General features: G+C 46.3%; 2 protein-coding genes across 13 annotated transcripts in view; one reads left to right on the top strand and one right to left on the bottom strand.

The window, feature by feature from the left end:
* Positions 1-10,482, top strand: part of eea1 (early endosome antigen 1) — a 123,464-nt gene extending 112,982 nt beyond the window's left edge. For all 8 annotated transcript variants that reach the window (XM_069908165.1, XM_069908161.1, XM_069908163.1 and 5 more), the window contains 3 exons: positions 451-571; positions 6,290-6,388; positions 8,607-10,482. In XM_069908165.1, coding sequence (XP_069764266.1) covers positions 451-571; positions 6,290-6,388; positions 8,607-8,729 — 343 coding nt within the window. In that variant the 3' untranslated portion in view covers positions 8,730-10,482. The remainder of the gene's footprint in view (positions 1-450; positions 572-6,289; positions 6,389-8,606) is intronic.
* Positions 10,483-12,018: 1,536 nt separating this feature from the next.
* Positions 12,019-13,814, bottom strand: part of plekhg7 (pleckstrin homology domain containing, family G (with RhoGef domain) member 7) — an 87,441-nt gene continuing 85,645 nt past the window's right edge. For 4 of the 5 annotated variants that reach the window (XM_069908170.1, XM_069908173.1, XM_069908171.1 and 1 more), the window contains one exon: positions 12,019-12,274. In XM_069908170.1, the coding sequence (XP_069764271.1) occupies positions 12,167-12,274 (108 nt within the window). In that variant the 3' untranslated portion in view covers positions 12,019-12,166. The remainder of the gene's footprint in view (positions 12,275-13,814) is intronic. The other variant, XM_069908174.1, reaches the window with a different exon arrangement.

Here is a 13,814-nt window from a genome sequence, read left to right as displayed (position 1 = left end):
CAGTTGAAGGGAGAGAATGGGAGTGATGGGCTTGATTGTTCTTAAAGTAGGTTATTAGGTCAGCATAACACTGTGGGCCAAAGGGCCTGTATGTTCTAAAGGCAACACCAAAAAACACATCCAGGTTGCTTTGTGTGTGTGCACGTGCAATATGTTGTAGTTTCTGTGTGTGTATGCTGGTGTGCATGTGTGTGTCTCCCACACAGTAAAACTATGAGGATCATGTTGAAGTCCAGAGAAGGGCTGGCCGTCCGTTGCGCTGGCCAAGTGTGTAGACAGGCTATTGGCTTTTAAAGGGTCGGTGGTCAAGCAGGCAGAGACTTTGATGCTCATGCTCAGTGGTTGAAGGTGTCCCGTCTCTGCTTGCAGTGTTGCTGTCAACACTGTCTGGAGGCAGTATGCTGCAGAAGCCTCTTGCACTTGTTCTAAATGCCTGCCCTTGTCCATCAGATGCCTCATGAGCGAAGGGGAAATGGAGAAGCTGCAGGGTAAGGTGATGGAGCTGAGGCGGAAGCTGGATGAGACGACGGCGGCCATGCAGGAGCTGGGGAGAGAGAACCAGGCACTCCAGGTAACTGTTGGTGTGTCTGCAAGAAGCACCAGAAACCAGTCCCACTGGAGCTTATTCTCAACCGCAGCCGAAAGAATGGAGAGGCATATACTGTATAGACGTTGGAAAGAGACGGGTATCTGACAGGGGTCCCGGATCAGTGCAGCACCGGAACAGGCCCTTTGGCTCATGTGTCTGCTGAACATGAAGACCCAATCAGACTAAAACTCTACACCTGGTAGATCTCCCTTCATTCCCTTCATATTCTTGTGTCGAAAAACCTCAAACACTACCCCTGTATCTGCATCCACCATTACTCCTGGCACGCCGTTCCAGGTACCTACCATCTATTTAAAATATTTCCCCCACACATCTCCCGTAAACTTCCTCCCCCTACCCACCGTACATATTGTCCAGTCTGTGACACTTCTACCTTGGGGGAATTTCTGACCATCCACCCCATCAATGCCTCTCAGGATTTGATACCCCTCTATCAGGTCTGCCCTCGGCCTCTGACCCTCCAGAGAGAAATCAATTTGTGCACCTCGTACCCCCTAAACCAGGCAACATCCTGATAATGTACAAAAGCGCTGGAGAAACTCAACGGGTAACGCAGGGTCCACACTGAGCTTCTCCAGCACTTTTGTGTACAGGCAGTCCCCGGGTTACGAACGCGATCCATTCCTAGGTCTGTCTTTAAGTTGAATTTGACGGTAAGTCAGAACTTGCTGCACGGGCAGCTTTTCGATCATTGAAAAGGCTTTGAGCCTTTCCCTGCACTAAAGTGCAGACTAACAGGCAGATAACGCCAATCTCGAGCAGCAACGGCAACATGATCCAACTCAAAATTGGTGGACAGCGTTCTCCTTCCTCGAGGTGACGAATGGCTGAAGCTGTGTGTAGTCACTTTGTAAGTACAAGTTGTCCTTGGGTCAGACATGCCTGTATTAAACTACAATAACAGCATCTGCAGTGTTTCTTGTTTAACAACATCCTGATACAAGATGACCCCTTTCCAAAGCTTCCTCATCCTTCCTGTGGTGGGGTGACCAGAATTGCACCCAGTATTCCAAGTGCAGCCTAATCAAAGTTTTGTACAGCTTTAACATGATTCCCTTACTTTTATACGCAGTATCCCACCCAATGAAGCCAAGCATAAAACAAGTTACACACAAAAGTCTGCAAGCACTGTAATTGTAGATTACACAAACTTGCTGGAGAAATTCAGCATGGTAAAGATAAAAAAGACATTTTTCCAGTGTTTCAGGCCTGAGCCCTTCCTCAAGGTATGAGCTAAAAACAAGCATGCTTCTGAACTAAAATGGTAGGAGGGAGGGGGTGGGGAGCTTCGGGGTGGGATGGCACGCGGTAAAAGCTGAGGGGATAGGGAGAGGGGATAGCTCTCTGAATGAAGAGGGTGGGTGGGGGAATGGAGGGTTGGGGAAATCGGGGGAAAGTCAGATAAATGATTTCTTTACTACCCTATCTGACTGTGCATACACTTTCATTAAGCTATAGACCTGGCCCCCCAGATCCCTCCACACATCAATATTTTAATGTAATTGCTATTACATTTGACCTCACACTTATCCAGGTTAAATTTAATCTCTCCGTTCTCTGCCCATATCTGGAATTGTATCCTATTGTATTCTTTGTCCACAGCTCATTGTATCATCTGCAAACTTACTAACCCATTCTCCTGTTTTTTTTTCCATCCAAATCATGTAAAAGTGTGTCACAATACTGATCCACCACTCTGTCCTTATCTTAGAAGGGATGTACTGATGTGGGAGAGAGTACAGAGAAGATTTACCAGGATGATTCCTGGTGCAAGGGCTAACATTCGAGGAATGTTTAGTGGCTGTATTCATTGGAGTATAGACAAAAGAAAGGAGATCTCATCAAAACACTGAATGCTGAAAGGATTGGACAGAGTAGATGTGAATAAGATGTTTCCCTTGGTAGGTGAATCCGGGACAAGAGGGAACAGTCTTAGAATTAGAAGGTAGCCATTTAAAACAGATATGAGGAGAAATTTCTTAAACCAGAGGATCGTGGATTTGTGGAATTTGTTGCCACATACGGCTGTGGAGGCCGGATCATTGGGGGAGTTTAAGGAGGAGATTGATAGGTATCTAATTAGTCAGGGTATCAAGGGATATGGGAAAAAGGCCAGAATTTGGAACTAGATGTGAGAACGATTTAGCTCAGGGTGGATTTACAGAGCAGACTCGATGGGCTGAATGGCTTCCTTCTGCTCCTTTATCTTGTGATCTCACCTCCTCCTTAAAATCTCGATCAAATCGGTAAGGCGCGACATGCCACTCACTAAGCCACGTTGACTGTTCCTAATCTGACCGTAACTTTCCAACTGCGTAAATCCTATCCTTGTATAATTTACTCTTATTGAACAAATTTCACAACATTAGTTGCTCTCCAGTCCTCTGGGGCCTCTCCTCTTGCTAGTGAGGGTGTAAAGGTCTTTGTCAAGGCCCCAGCAATCTCTTCACTTGTCTCATTCAATAACTGGGGAAAAATCCCATTAGGCCAAGGGGGCATCATCTTAATGCTCCCCAAAAGACCCATCTGTTTTTTTTTCTGAAGAAGGAGTGGGATTGTGGTCCCTGTTTTTAGAGGGAGATGATGTTGAACCTGTACCAAAAGCCGGTCGGACCCCATTGGGAGCATCCAGCACAGACATGCAGGCGCTGGAGGACTTGCAGGAAGCAGTTCATTACATGGGATCTTGGTAGTGAGGTTAGGACAATCTCCAGAGGCAAGGGTTCACTCCTGATCTCTGGCGCTGTCTGTGTGGAGTTTGCGCACTCTTTAACCCCGGGTGCTCTGATTACCTCCCTCATCCCAAAGATGTGCAGGTTGGGAGGTCAACTGGGCCTCTGTAAATTGTCCCCAGTGTGTTGGTGAGTGACAGAATCTAGGGGGGGAGTCGGTGAGAATGCTGGGAGAATTAAGGAGGATCGTGTGATTATCCCACGGTAGGGATGACTAAAACCTGATAGTGAGAGGGGAATGGTTTAAAGGGGACCTGAAAGCAGCTTGTACACACAGGGGGAAGCAGGGGACTGGCACAGGGCACCATAAAATGATGAGACCATACACCCCCCCTCCCCCACGGGATGGTGACCATGGTGGTGGACCTGTGAGGGGCTGAAGAACACACAGGCTGTGCCAACTCAAGATGAGGAGCCCATACAGGCTCTGGGCTGCTGGCGACTGCAGTCGAGGGATTCACACTGGGGTGTGGATTGCTGGAGACTGGCTCAAGACTGACTGAAAGGGGTACCCCGTTTTGGAACTGGGATGCGAGAGGGTGCTGAAGTGTTCCTGATTGTGTCTGGAGCTCGGGCTGTTGGTTTGGATCGGATTCTGGGACTGCGGGAGTGCTGGAGGCAAATCCACGGACATTGGGTGACTCGGGTGGGGGGGGGGGGGGGCTCTCTTTTGCTTCTCATTCTCTGAATGTAAGAGGCGCTTCAGGCAATTTCTGCCGATGGCGAATCTGAGTGTCTTACGGCAGATAATAAACTGAATTTTGAATCTTGGTTACATGAAACAAGCTGTCAGAGCAAGTGGTAGCACTGGGAACAATTGCAATGTTTGAAAGACATTTAGATAGCAAATGTTTCAAAGGATATGTGTCAATGTGGGCAAATACGACTAGTTCAGGTGGACCAAGGTCAGCATGGAGGAGTTGGGTGAAGGGCCTGTTTCTGTGCTGTGTCATGAAGAGCTGTGATATAAGGGTTTAGATGGGCCAGGTTGAAGGAAGTTGATCCCGCTAGTGGATGATTCTAGAACCAGGGACACAGGCTCCAAATGATGGCCAAAGGCAAACGGGATGAGGGGAAACGTTTTTATGTGATTGAGGAGGGATGAGGCAGCGGAGGCTTCCAGTGGGAAATCAGAAAATAAAATACAAGGCTCTCCCATGGAGTAGGTTGTCCTGCAGGGAGCTACCAATGTATCACCGGCCTCCTGTGTTACAGATCTACCATTCTAATCACTATCCTAGAATCATGCTTCCAGCACGGAAAGAGACTCAGCTTGTTCAAACTGAACAACGTGTCCTCCTGCTTTAGTCCCACCTGCCCACGTTCGTCTCATACCCCTCCAATCCCCTCTCATCCATGGAGTGATCCCAGTGTTTCTTCATGGAAGCAAACGTATGTGCTTCTACCACTTTGTCTGGCAGCTTGTTCCACCCTCTGAGTGAAGAACTGTCCCCTCACCTGCCTTTTAAATCCCACCCTCTCACCTTAGCATCGCACCCTCTCATCTTAGATTCTCCTACTCCAGGAAACAAACTGACTATTCAACTGATCAGTTCCCCTCATCATTTTATACACCTCGCAACCATTATAGACGCTCGGGAAAACGAGCCCAGCTTTTCTAGCCTCTCACGATAGTTCATCATTGGAGCGGTATGGTTAGCGCAAGGCTATTACAGCTCCAGACACCCTGCTTCAAATCTGGCATTCTCTGGGAGAAGATGGCCCTGTGTGGGTTTTCCCTGGGGGCTCCGGTTTCCTCCAACCCTCCAGAACTTATGGGGTTGGGTGGTTAATTGGGATCCTGGATGGGCTTCTACCATGCTGTATTAAAATTTAAAATGTAAATTTCCAACTTCATAATGCCCTCGCTCATTAGCGACCAGGCTCGACGGGACTGCGGTGAGTGTTATAGGGCACCCCCCTCTTCCCTAACACTCCAGTAAATCCACACTGCGTTCCCAAGCCTCTAGGATCTGGCTGGAGGTCAAACCAAACCCATCACCTTCCCTGACCTGAACCCCTCGGCCCAGCCCCTCCAGGTGGACTCAACAACTTTGATTTGGGAACATTGCCCCCCTCCCCCACCAATCTTCCCTCCTTCCGATAATTATCGAAGCACCTTCCTCCCGCCCTTTGAACTCTCTCATCTCTGGGTTCACACCAGATTTAACTGTTGAATCTAAATCCTCTGCCTCAATCCTCCATCGTTTTGAAAAGGCAGGAGGATTACAAAGTGCATCAAACTCCTGTCGTTACACTAATCCTACCCTGACCCAATTCGCCCAGCATTCAGTTCTCATCTGCACCCCTTCCCCCCCCCCTTCTGTTATGATGAGTATTGCCAAACACAGTCTGCCCACAATTCTTACTTGCTGCAGCCGAACAGGTACTTATCAAGAATATAATAGCAAAGGAATTGAATTATATTAAAAGAGATAAATAAGATATTCCTAGTGCACAAAATGTAACTTGCAGTAGTTCTGACAGTCCATGATTAGTGCACCAAGGAGAAGTTCCACCCTATACCCCAGAGACAATTTTCAGGGGTGCATAAACCAACCCCTCCCCCCACCCCCTATGTATTTGGGAGGTTTTAAGAGCACAGAACTCCTGGGGGAAGTGTCCACGTACAGTCACTGGGAAAACGTGCAGACTCCATGCTGAATGCACCCAAGGACGGGATGGAACCGGGATGGCTGGAGCTGAGGCTGGTCTCCCGGTGATGTGGCTGCAGGCAGGAGCCTTTGGGAGGAGAATGCGTGCTTCTTGTGGTGCTGGTGGGGAATTGATGTGTGGCAAATAACAATGTACGTTAGAATAACAGGAAAATATCAGAAAGTACCAGTTCGTGTGACAGATAACAATTTGTGATCAGAGCTTGTGGATGGGTTGGTGGGGGAAATAATGTTGATCCAAAGGTAAAATAATGCCTTGGCTTCTTTTGCAGATTAAGCACACGCAAGCACTGAATAGGAAGTGGACTGAGGACACCGATGTGATGAATTGTATGTCCTGTGGAAAGGGCTTCTCAGTGACTGTGAGAAAGGTGGGTGCCTGTCATCTCACATCTCAACCTGGGTATCTCCTCGTGCTCACCACCCAACCCCCCCCCCCCCCCACACAAACACTCTGAACTCGCTTCACGTCCCACTTTTTCCCCCATTGTGGATGAAAGCATTGCCAACCTCGTATTCAGTGATAATTCAGCCAGTGGGCAAGAGTTCCTGATCTCCCACCAGTCCCCCGTGAGGGAGGGTGCCCAGAGCTGGTACTGAGTCCTCATTCTCTGTGCTCAATCACATTAAACTTTGGGTCACTCCATCCAGATGGTACTGTCCCAGTTGCTCTATTCTCACCATGGGATTAACTCTTCAATTATGCTGCTTGGTCAAGACACTTCATTGTTGATGTTGTCTAATGTAGGAAGAATGATTGGGAGGGATCTTGGGTGTTGTAGAGCAGATGGATCTCAGAGTACAGGTACATAGTTCCTTGAAAGTGGCATCACAGGTAGTTAGGATGGTCAAGAAAGCTTTTGGCACATTAGTCTTCATCAGAATATCAAGCATAGAATTTGAAAGGTTATGTTGCAATGGTACAAGAAGTTGGAGAGGCCCCACTTGGAGTATTGTGCTCAGTTCTGGTCGCTGTCCTATAGGAAAGATCTCCAGCTGGGCAGGGTGCAGAGAAGATTTAAAACAATGTTGCCATGACTCGAGAGGGGAGGGGAGGAGAGGAGTCCTGAGCTGTAGGGAGAGGTTGAGCAGGCTGGGGCTTTCTTCCTTTGGCACACAGGAGGTTGAGAGATGATCCTACAAGAGGGGTATAAAATTACGAGAAGAATAAATTGGGTGAATGCAGAGAGCCTTTTGCCCAGAGCAATCAGTAACCAGAGGACATGGGTTAAAGGTGAAGGGGAAGGGTCACTTTTTTTTACAGATTGGGTGTGGAACGGCCTGCTGGAGGAGTGGCTCAGGCAGGTACTACTGCAATGTTTGAGAAGAAATTTGGATGGATGTGTGAATTGAGGGATCCATGTATCCCTCTATCCATGTTGGTATGTCCTATGGATAAATGGATGGGTTCGAAAGATAGGGGCCAAACACAGCCAGGAAGGATCTGTGTGAGTGGGACATGGGTAAGTTTGGCGGAAGGGCCTGTTGCCACACTGTGCGAGGTTGATCAACTGCAATCCCACTGCTGAGGATTGAGAGCACAGGGAGTACAGGCATTGAGAGAGAGAATGGTTATAGTATTCTGGGCTCTGTTAGTAATGGGGTGGAGGGATGCGCAGTGAAGGTACAGACAGGCTGTCCTGAGTACTGCATCAACTGCCCTGTGCACGTTCCACAGCAGGCGAAGCAGCAGGAAAATGAGACCGATTTGGATGTTGTCGGTAACACACACGATGCTGGAGGAGCTCAGTGGGGCCAGGATGCTGCCCGACCCGGAGGTCCTCCAGGATTTTGTGGCTTGCACCAGTTGTCCAGCACCTGCTTGACACCGATGCTGGGTGATGGCTGATGGCGAAATTGGAAGGAAGAGAATCCTTGCAGGAGACTGGATGTGAAGACTGTGGAAATTGGGGGGGGTTTAATAAAAGATGTCTTTAGACATTTGCCTCCTGAGATGGAGATAGATGCGGAAAGGGGAGAAATTTCTCAGAGATGATCCAAGTGAATTTTGAGATTGGGGTGGAAGAGCTCATCAAAGGTGGAGGAAGCAGGTCCAATGTAGTTGTCGATCCAGCGAAGGAAGAGTTGAGAAGCCTTGCTGGTGTAGGCTGGCGGCATGGATTATTCCACATTTCCAGTGAAAAGTCAGGCATAGCTGGAACCTGAATTGAGGCCAAATTAGAGGAGTAGCATCTTGACGGTCTCCAGTTGGCATTAATGTCAACCTCCAATTTCCGATAATCCCTCACCCCTTGTCGCTCTCTTTTCCATCTCCCCACCCCTTTCCCTTCTCCTATCAGAGAACTCCCTTTTTTAGCCCTCTCCCCATAACTGCTCAGCGTCTTGCTCTCCTACCCTTCCACCTATGTCTGTCTGTCATCCTGTGCTCCTCCCCTTGCCCTTCTTCCCTCCTCCTCCCCCCACCTTTTTATTTTTCCGCTCTCCTGACCCAGGGCCCAGGCCCGAAACATTGGCCACCCTATGGATTCTGCGTCACCTTCCGAGTTTTTCCAGTACTTCTCTGCGCTGCTCCAATCTCTTGTTTGCCTTTGGATGTTGTTATTTATTGCGACCCATTTCTCTTTGCAGCATCACTGTCGAAACTGCGGGAACATTTTCTGTGCCGAGTGTTCTGCCAGAAACGCCTTAACCCCCTCGTCGAAGAAACCCGTCAGAGTCTGTGACACGTGTTACAATGAGCTGCAGGGTTGAGATGTCCTGAGATGGCCAGTCTACTCCCCTTGTTTTCACACTCGCTTTGTATTCTTAACAGAGGATGTGTATTGAATGTGCATTCCTGACCACACCAGGTAGTTGCTATCATTTGGGGAGTCATCTGCAATGGTTCAGTTTCAAAGCATCAGTTCATGAGATTGGGAAATGTTGAGGGGTCCATGCCTGTTCTGGATTCTGCTTGATTTAACAATTGGAGATCTGGCCTGATCTGCAATGGGCAGTATGCTTCAAAGTTGAAGTCCTTTTGATCTGGCTACTGGACCAGAGACCATGAGTATAAATACACTGTTCTTCACTGCACTGAGAGATCTGATATAAAACTATTTTGAAAGGTAGGGCTGCCTTTGTTTAGGTTCCACAGTCCATGACCGTGGAATCCAAAGATTCCTTTGGATGCTGATTCGAAACCCCCGCCTGCTCATTTTGTGCAGAAGGAGGTGCTCAGGATGTGCAAGCTGATGTTGGCACAAACATTGGTGGAGAAACTCAACAGGACACGCAGCATCTGTGGATAGAAATGGTGAGTCAACGTTTCAGGACTGGTCCCTTTATTGAGACTAATCTAAAAGGTCCTGATCTGAAACGCTGAAAGTCCATTTCGACCTGTGGATGTTGCCTGAACTGCTGAGACCTTGCAGTAGCTCGTTGTTTGCTCAAGAGTCCAGCGTCTGCAGCCTTTGTGTTTCTCTGATGTCTAACACAGATGAACTGTTCACCCATTGTCATTTTATTGGAGCTGATGTTTTGCTTAATATTTTCTCAGCACAATTGGTTTTGAATAGTTCCTCTTTATTTCTGTCATGAACTTTCTCTTTTTGCTATGGTGTCCATAAATAGTCCATGGATTCTGGGTACATGTGAGTGGAGAGGTGCCTCTATCATTTTGATCTCTCTTGATTATGAAGTCCCTTTCGGCCCCTGGACATGTTGGAGATGGACCACTGCATATCCACCTCTGGTGTTCCATTACTGGTGTGTTTGGCAGCTCATTCCTACTCAGAGCCCAGAATGCTGCTGGTTCAGAGTTGTCCTCGGTCTCCCTTCCTTCACACTGGACCCTCCTTACAGTGTTAAACTGGCTGAAATCCAACACATTTTCTCTTGGGAATTCAGACATTGAGGCAAGAGCCAATACTGAGTTTTTTTTTATTATCCAAATGCTTGCATTATCTTTCCCTTCATTCATATATTAGTTCATTATTTTTTTTTACATCCCTCCATGCCAACCAATTAAAGAGGTTTTGATGGGACCTGATCGGTGCACCTTGCCAAAATGAAATCTCTGCTCAAGTCTCCACACTCTGCCACAGGATTCGTGAGTTCCATTGCTGTACACAAATGCTGCACTCACACTGGTTCAGTTGTCCACGACCTCTTTTTCCCAGGGTCACCCGTTAACGGTGGAGTCAGCCTGTGAGAGGTGTGATCACGCTGAGACTAGGGGTGGAGCCAAGCCAAGGAGCACATATTCTCAGTCCTGATGCCTGCATGAGATGCTGCCACAGAAACTAGTTGCTTTCAGGCTTATTGTTTTAAACAGTTATGTTAATAACTGTGTACAAGTGTGTACAAAAATTGTATTAACTGCAGTACTATCATGTGAACGTGTATACTGTAGATAATTCAAGGGTTTAATTATCACTACTGGTTGAAGATCATGTAATCTGTTTATAGTAAAAATGTTAATTTGAATGGTGCCACTTCACTATTAAATTTATTGTTTAGTAAAGATCCATTTCTAGGTTTTTTTGTATAATTACAAAGCATTTAAAATCCTCTCCAAAATCTTGTTCATCTCTGTTCCCAACTCTGACAGAGGGTCTAACATACTGAAACATTAGCTCTGTCTTGCCTGGCCTTCTAAATGTTTCCAATGAATTCTGCTTTTATGTCATATCGCAATGTTGGAGGTTTTTGTCTTAACACACTTAAAGGAGTTTTGCATGCAGATGCACTTTTGTCCATCTTGTATGGATGTATCGTTCTCAATTAAGCATTTTGTGGGAGGGGGAGGGAGAACATATTTGGTGAAGGGCATTGTGGGAATTGGTTATGTTGGCATTTAACATCCATCCTGGTGTTACTGTTGGAGGTTGGCAACGTGTGAAAATTTACACACCTCAGGGTGCCAATAACCATGAGAGGAATAGATCAGGAAAATGCAGGGTCTTTTGCCCAGGGAAGGGGAATCTGTAATCCAAGGACAAAGGGGGCTGGGAAGAGATTGAACAGGAGCCTGAGGGGGTAACTTTTTTTTTACACAGAGGATGTGGGTGTATGCAACGGGCCACTGGAGGTGGTTGAGACAAATACTATTGCATTAAGAAAAATAATTGGAGGGAGATGGAGCAAATGCAAGCAGGTGGCAATAGTGTGGAGTGGGACATTGTGGCCAGCATGGGCAAATTGGGCTGAAGGGCCTGTTTCCACACTGTGTGACTCTGTATGGCAGGAGGAGGCATCGTTGCCAACCTACTCCTTCCTCACACAGGCCCTTTCCCCACAGACACAATCTTCATTCTTCCTCCTCAATATCTGCTGGTTGTGAAAATCAATTCAATTAATGATATTTGCATTCATGATCTTTGATTTGCCAGTCAGTTCCAGGACTGTTACTGGTGAATCCCCAGGATACAAGCCTGTTACCATTCACCTGGACAAAAAAATAGGGCATAGCAGTTAGCGCCACGCTGTTACAGTGCCAGCAATCGGGACTGAGGCTCCAATCCAGCACTCTCTTTAAGGAGTTTGTACATTCTCCCTATGTCTGCATGGGTTTCAAAAACATACTGGGGGGTGTAGGTTAATTGGAAGACCCGTTCACTACTATTGAAGGCTATTTTTGTAAAGATTGTTCATAAAATGGGGTAAACAATATTCCTGCAGAGAATTCAACGCTTTAGCTGTTAAACAAGAAAATCTACAGCTGCAGTGCAGTACATTAGAGGTGGAGAAACTCAGTTGGTCACGCAACATCCATAAGAAGTGCTCGAGCAGAAATAGACAGGCTTCAATCCCAGTGCCTGTAGCAGCTGCTACACTCTGGGCTTTCACTGCACTGGTAGCATCCTCCATGTCCAGCGTCTTGAGTGATCTGACCAAGAGGCAGATTAGTGACCTGTTTAACACAGCCAAGTGGTCAGCGGCTCCTCAGCCTTGCTGAGATATCGGCAGCCACAGCTCAACATCTGATGAGGAACAATGAACTGGCATTATCCTGTGCTACAACACTTTAAGAAAACTGAAGACTACGGCGTCCACAGAATTTTGTGATTAACATTGAAAAAGCATTTAACTTTTATTAAAAATAAGAAATATTCTCAAAATTGAATGCGAGGTAGATTTTCTTGCAAAATGCCCAGAACAGCCGTGGGCCAGTGAACAGTTTATGACTAGCCTTGTTTTAGCAGGTGTTAAATTTCTGAAGATTCTTTCACAGCTGATCTTGGAGGGGGTTGAGGAGGGTCAATCGTATTTCTATAAGCATTCGACGCTGTCTCAATTTGTGATATCCAGGTTTTCTGAAAGAGAAGAACCTTGTTCAATTTTGTGCACCTGCACCTTTGTCCTGACGCAACACAGACTGCAATCAGAGTGAGCCACGGTCATCTGGAATTCTAAGTCAGTTCCCACTACAGGCATGAGGCATGAAGAAAAGAGAATCCTGAACTGAGTTCTGATGTTCAAGACAAGCAAATAAATCTGGACCATTATCTACAAGTTCTAACAGGCCCTCTGGTCCATGCTGACCAAGTTGGCATTCTGGGCTACTACTATAGTCTATTTTCCTGGATTTGGTCAATAACTTTCTAAGTCCATAGAACACCACAGCAAAGAAATAGTCCCTTCATCCCATCTATTCTGCCTAGTCCCATTGACCTGGACCACAGCCCTCCATTCTCCTCCCATCCATGTACCTAGACAAATGTCAAAATAGAGTACTTCAGCTGGCAGTTCATTTCATACTCCTATCACTCTCAGCGTGAAGAAGTTCCCTCTCATATTCACATTTCCCCTATCGCCCTTAACCAATGTCCTCTAGTTTGTCTCACCCAGCATCAGTGGGAAAAGTGGGCTTGTATATTCTGTCTATAGCAGTGGTTCTCAGCCTTTTTCTTTCCACTGACATTCCACTTTTAAGTATTCCTTGTGCCATAGGTGCTCTGTGAGGGATTGCTTAAGGTGGGATGTGGGTGGAAAGAAAAAGTTTGATACTGCTTTAATCGTACCTCATTGACTCGTTATGTGGACGGTTTCAGAACTCCAAAGGAAATGGGCCAATGACAATTTTTCTCAAGCAAAATATTTCAGTAACAATTGGATCAAGAGCAGTGATTCTCAACCTTCCCTTCCCCCTTAAGCAATCCCTTACTAATCACAGATAGTATAGGGATTACTTAAAGTGTATATATTTGAAAAGGAATATGTATGTATCATGGTCAATGTGGTTTATGGTGTGAAAAATAATTTTTTTTTTAAAAAGTGGGATGCGAGTGGAGAGAAAAAAGGTGAGAACCACTGGTCTATAGCCTCATAATTTTGTATCCCCGTATAATGCGTCTGTTGTATAGAACAACCCCAGAATTTCTACCTAAAATGTTGGTTCTGAATGATACCTTTGAACAAGATGACCCCTAAATCTGGCACTTATCGCTGATGCATTACCGTGGATGCAGTGAAAAGCAAATCAAAATATTCTAATAAATGATCATTTATAGGTTTAAATTTTATTTGGATGTTTGAAAAGAAACCACTGTAACAGGATGTTTAAAGCCTGTACGGAGCCAATGGCAGTCGGACCGGGCGCATGGACCATGCGGAAAAGTGCGGAGACTTCACAAATAACTAATAGGGCATGTGCGAGATTGCATTGGAGCCAGTGGGAAGTGTGTTGAGACTTAGTCATCAAAGTGAGAATTTGTTGTATAGGACGACCCTGATTTTAAGGAGAATATTTTTAATTTGAAGGATCACCCTATATACAACAGAATATATGGTACCTCTTATCAAATCTCCCCTTATTCTCTGATTCTCCAGGGAATAAAGTCCTAACTTGCTTAA

This window comes from Narcine bancroftii, chromosome 13 (assembly GCF_036971445.1).
Source record: "Narcine bancroftii isolate sNarBan1 chromosome 13, sNarBan1.hap1, whole genome shotgun sequence".
Classification (NCBI taxonomy): Eukaryota; Metazoa; Chordata; class Chondrichthyes; order Torpediniformes; family Narcinidae; genus Narcine; species Narcine bancroftii.
The sequence above is the reverse complement of the archived record's forward strand: the minus strand, read 5'-3'. Positions and strand labels throughout refer to the sequence as shown.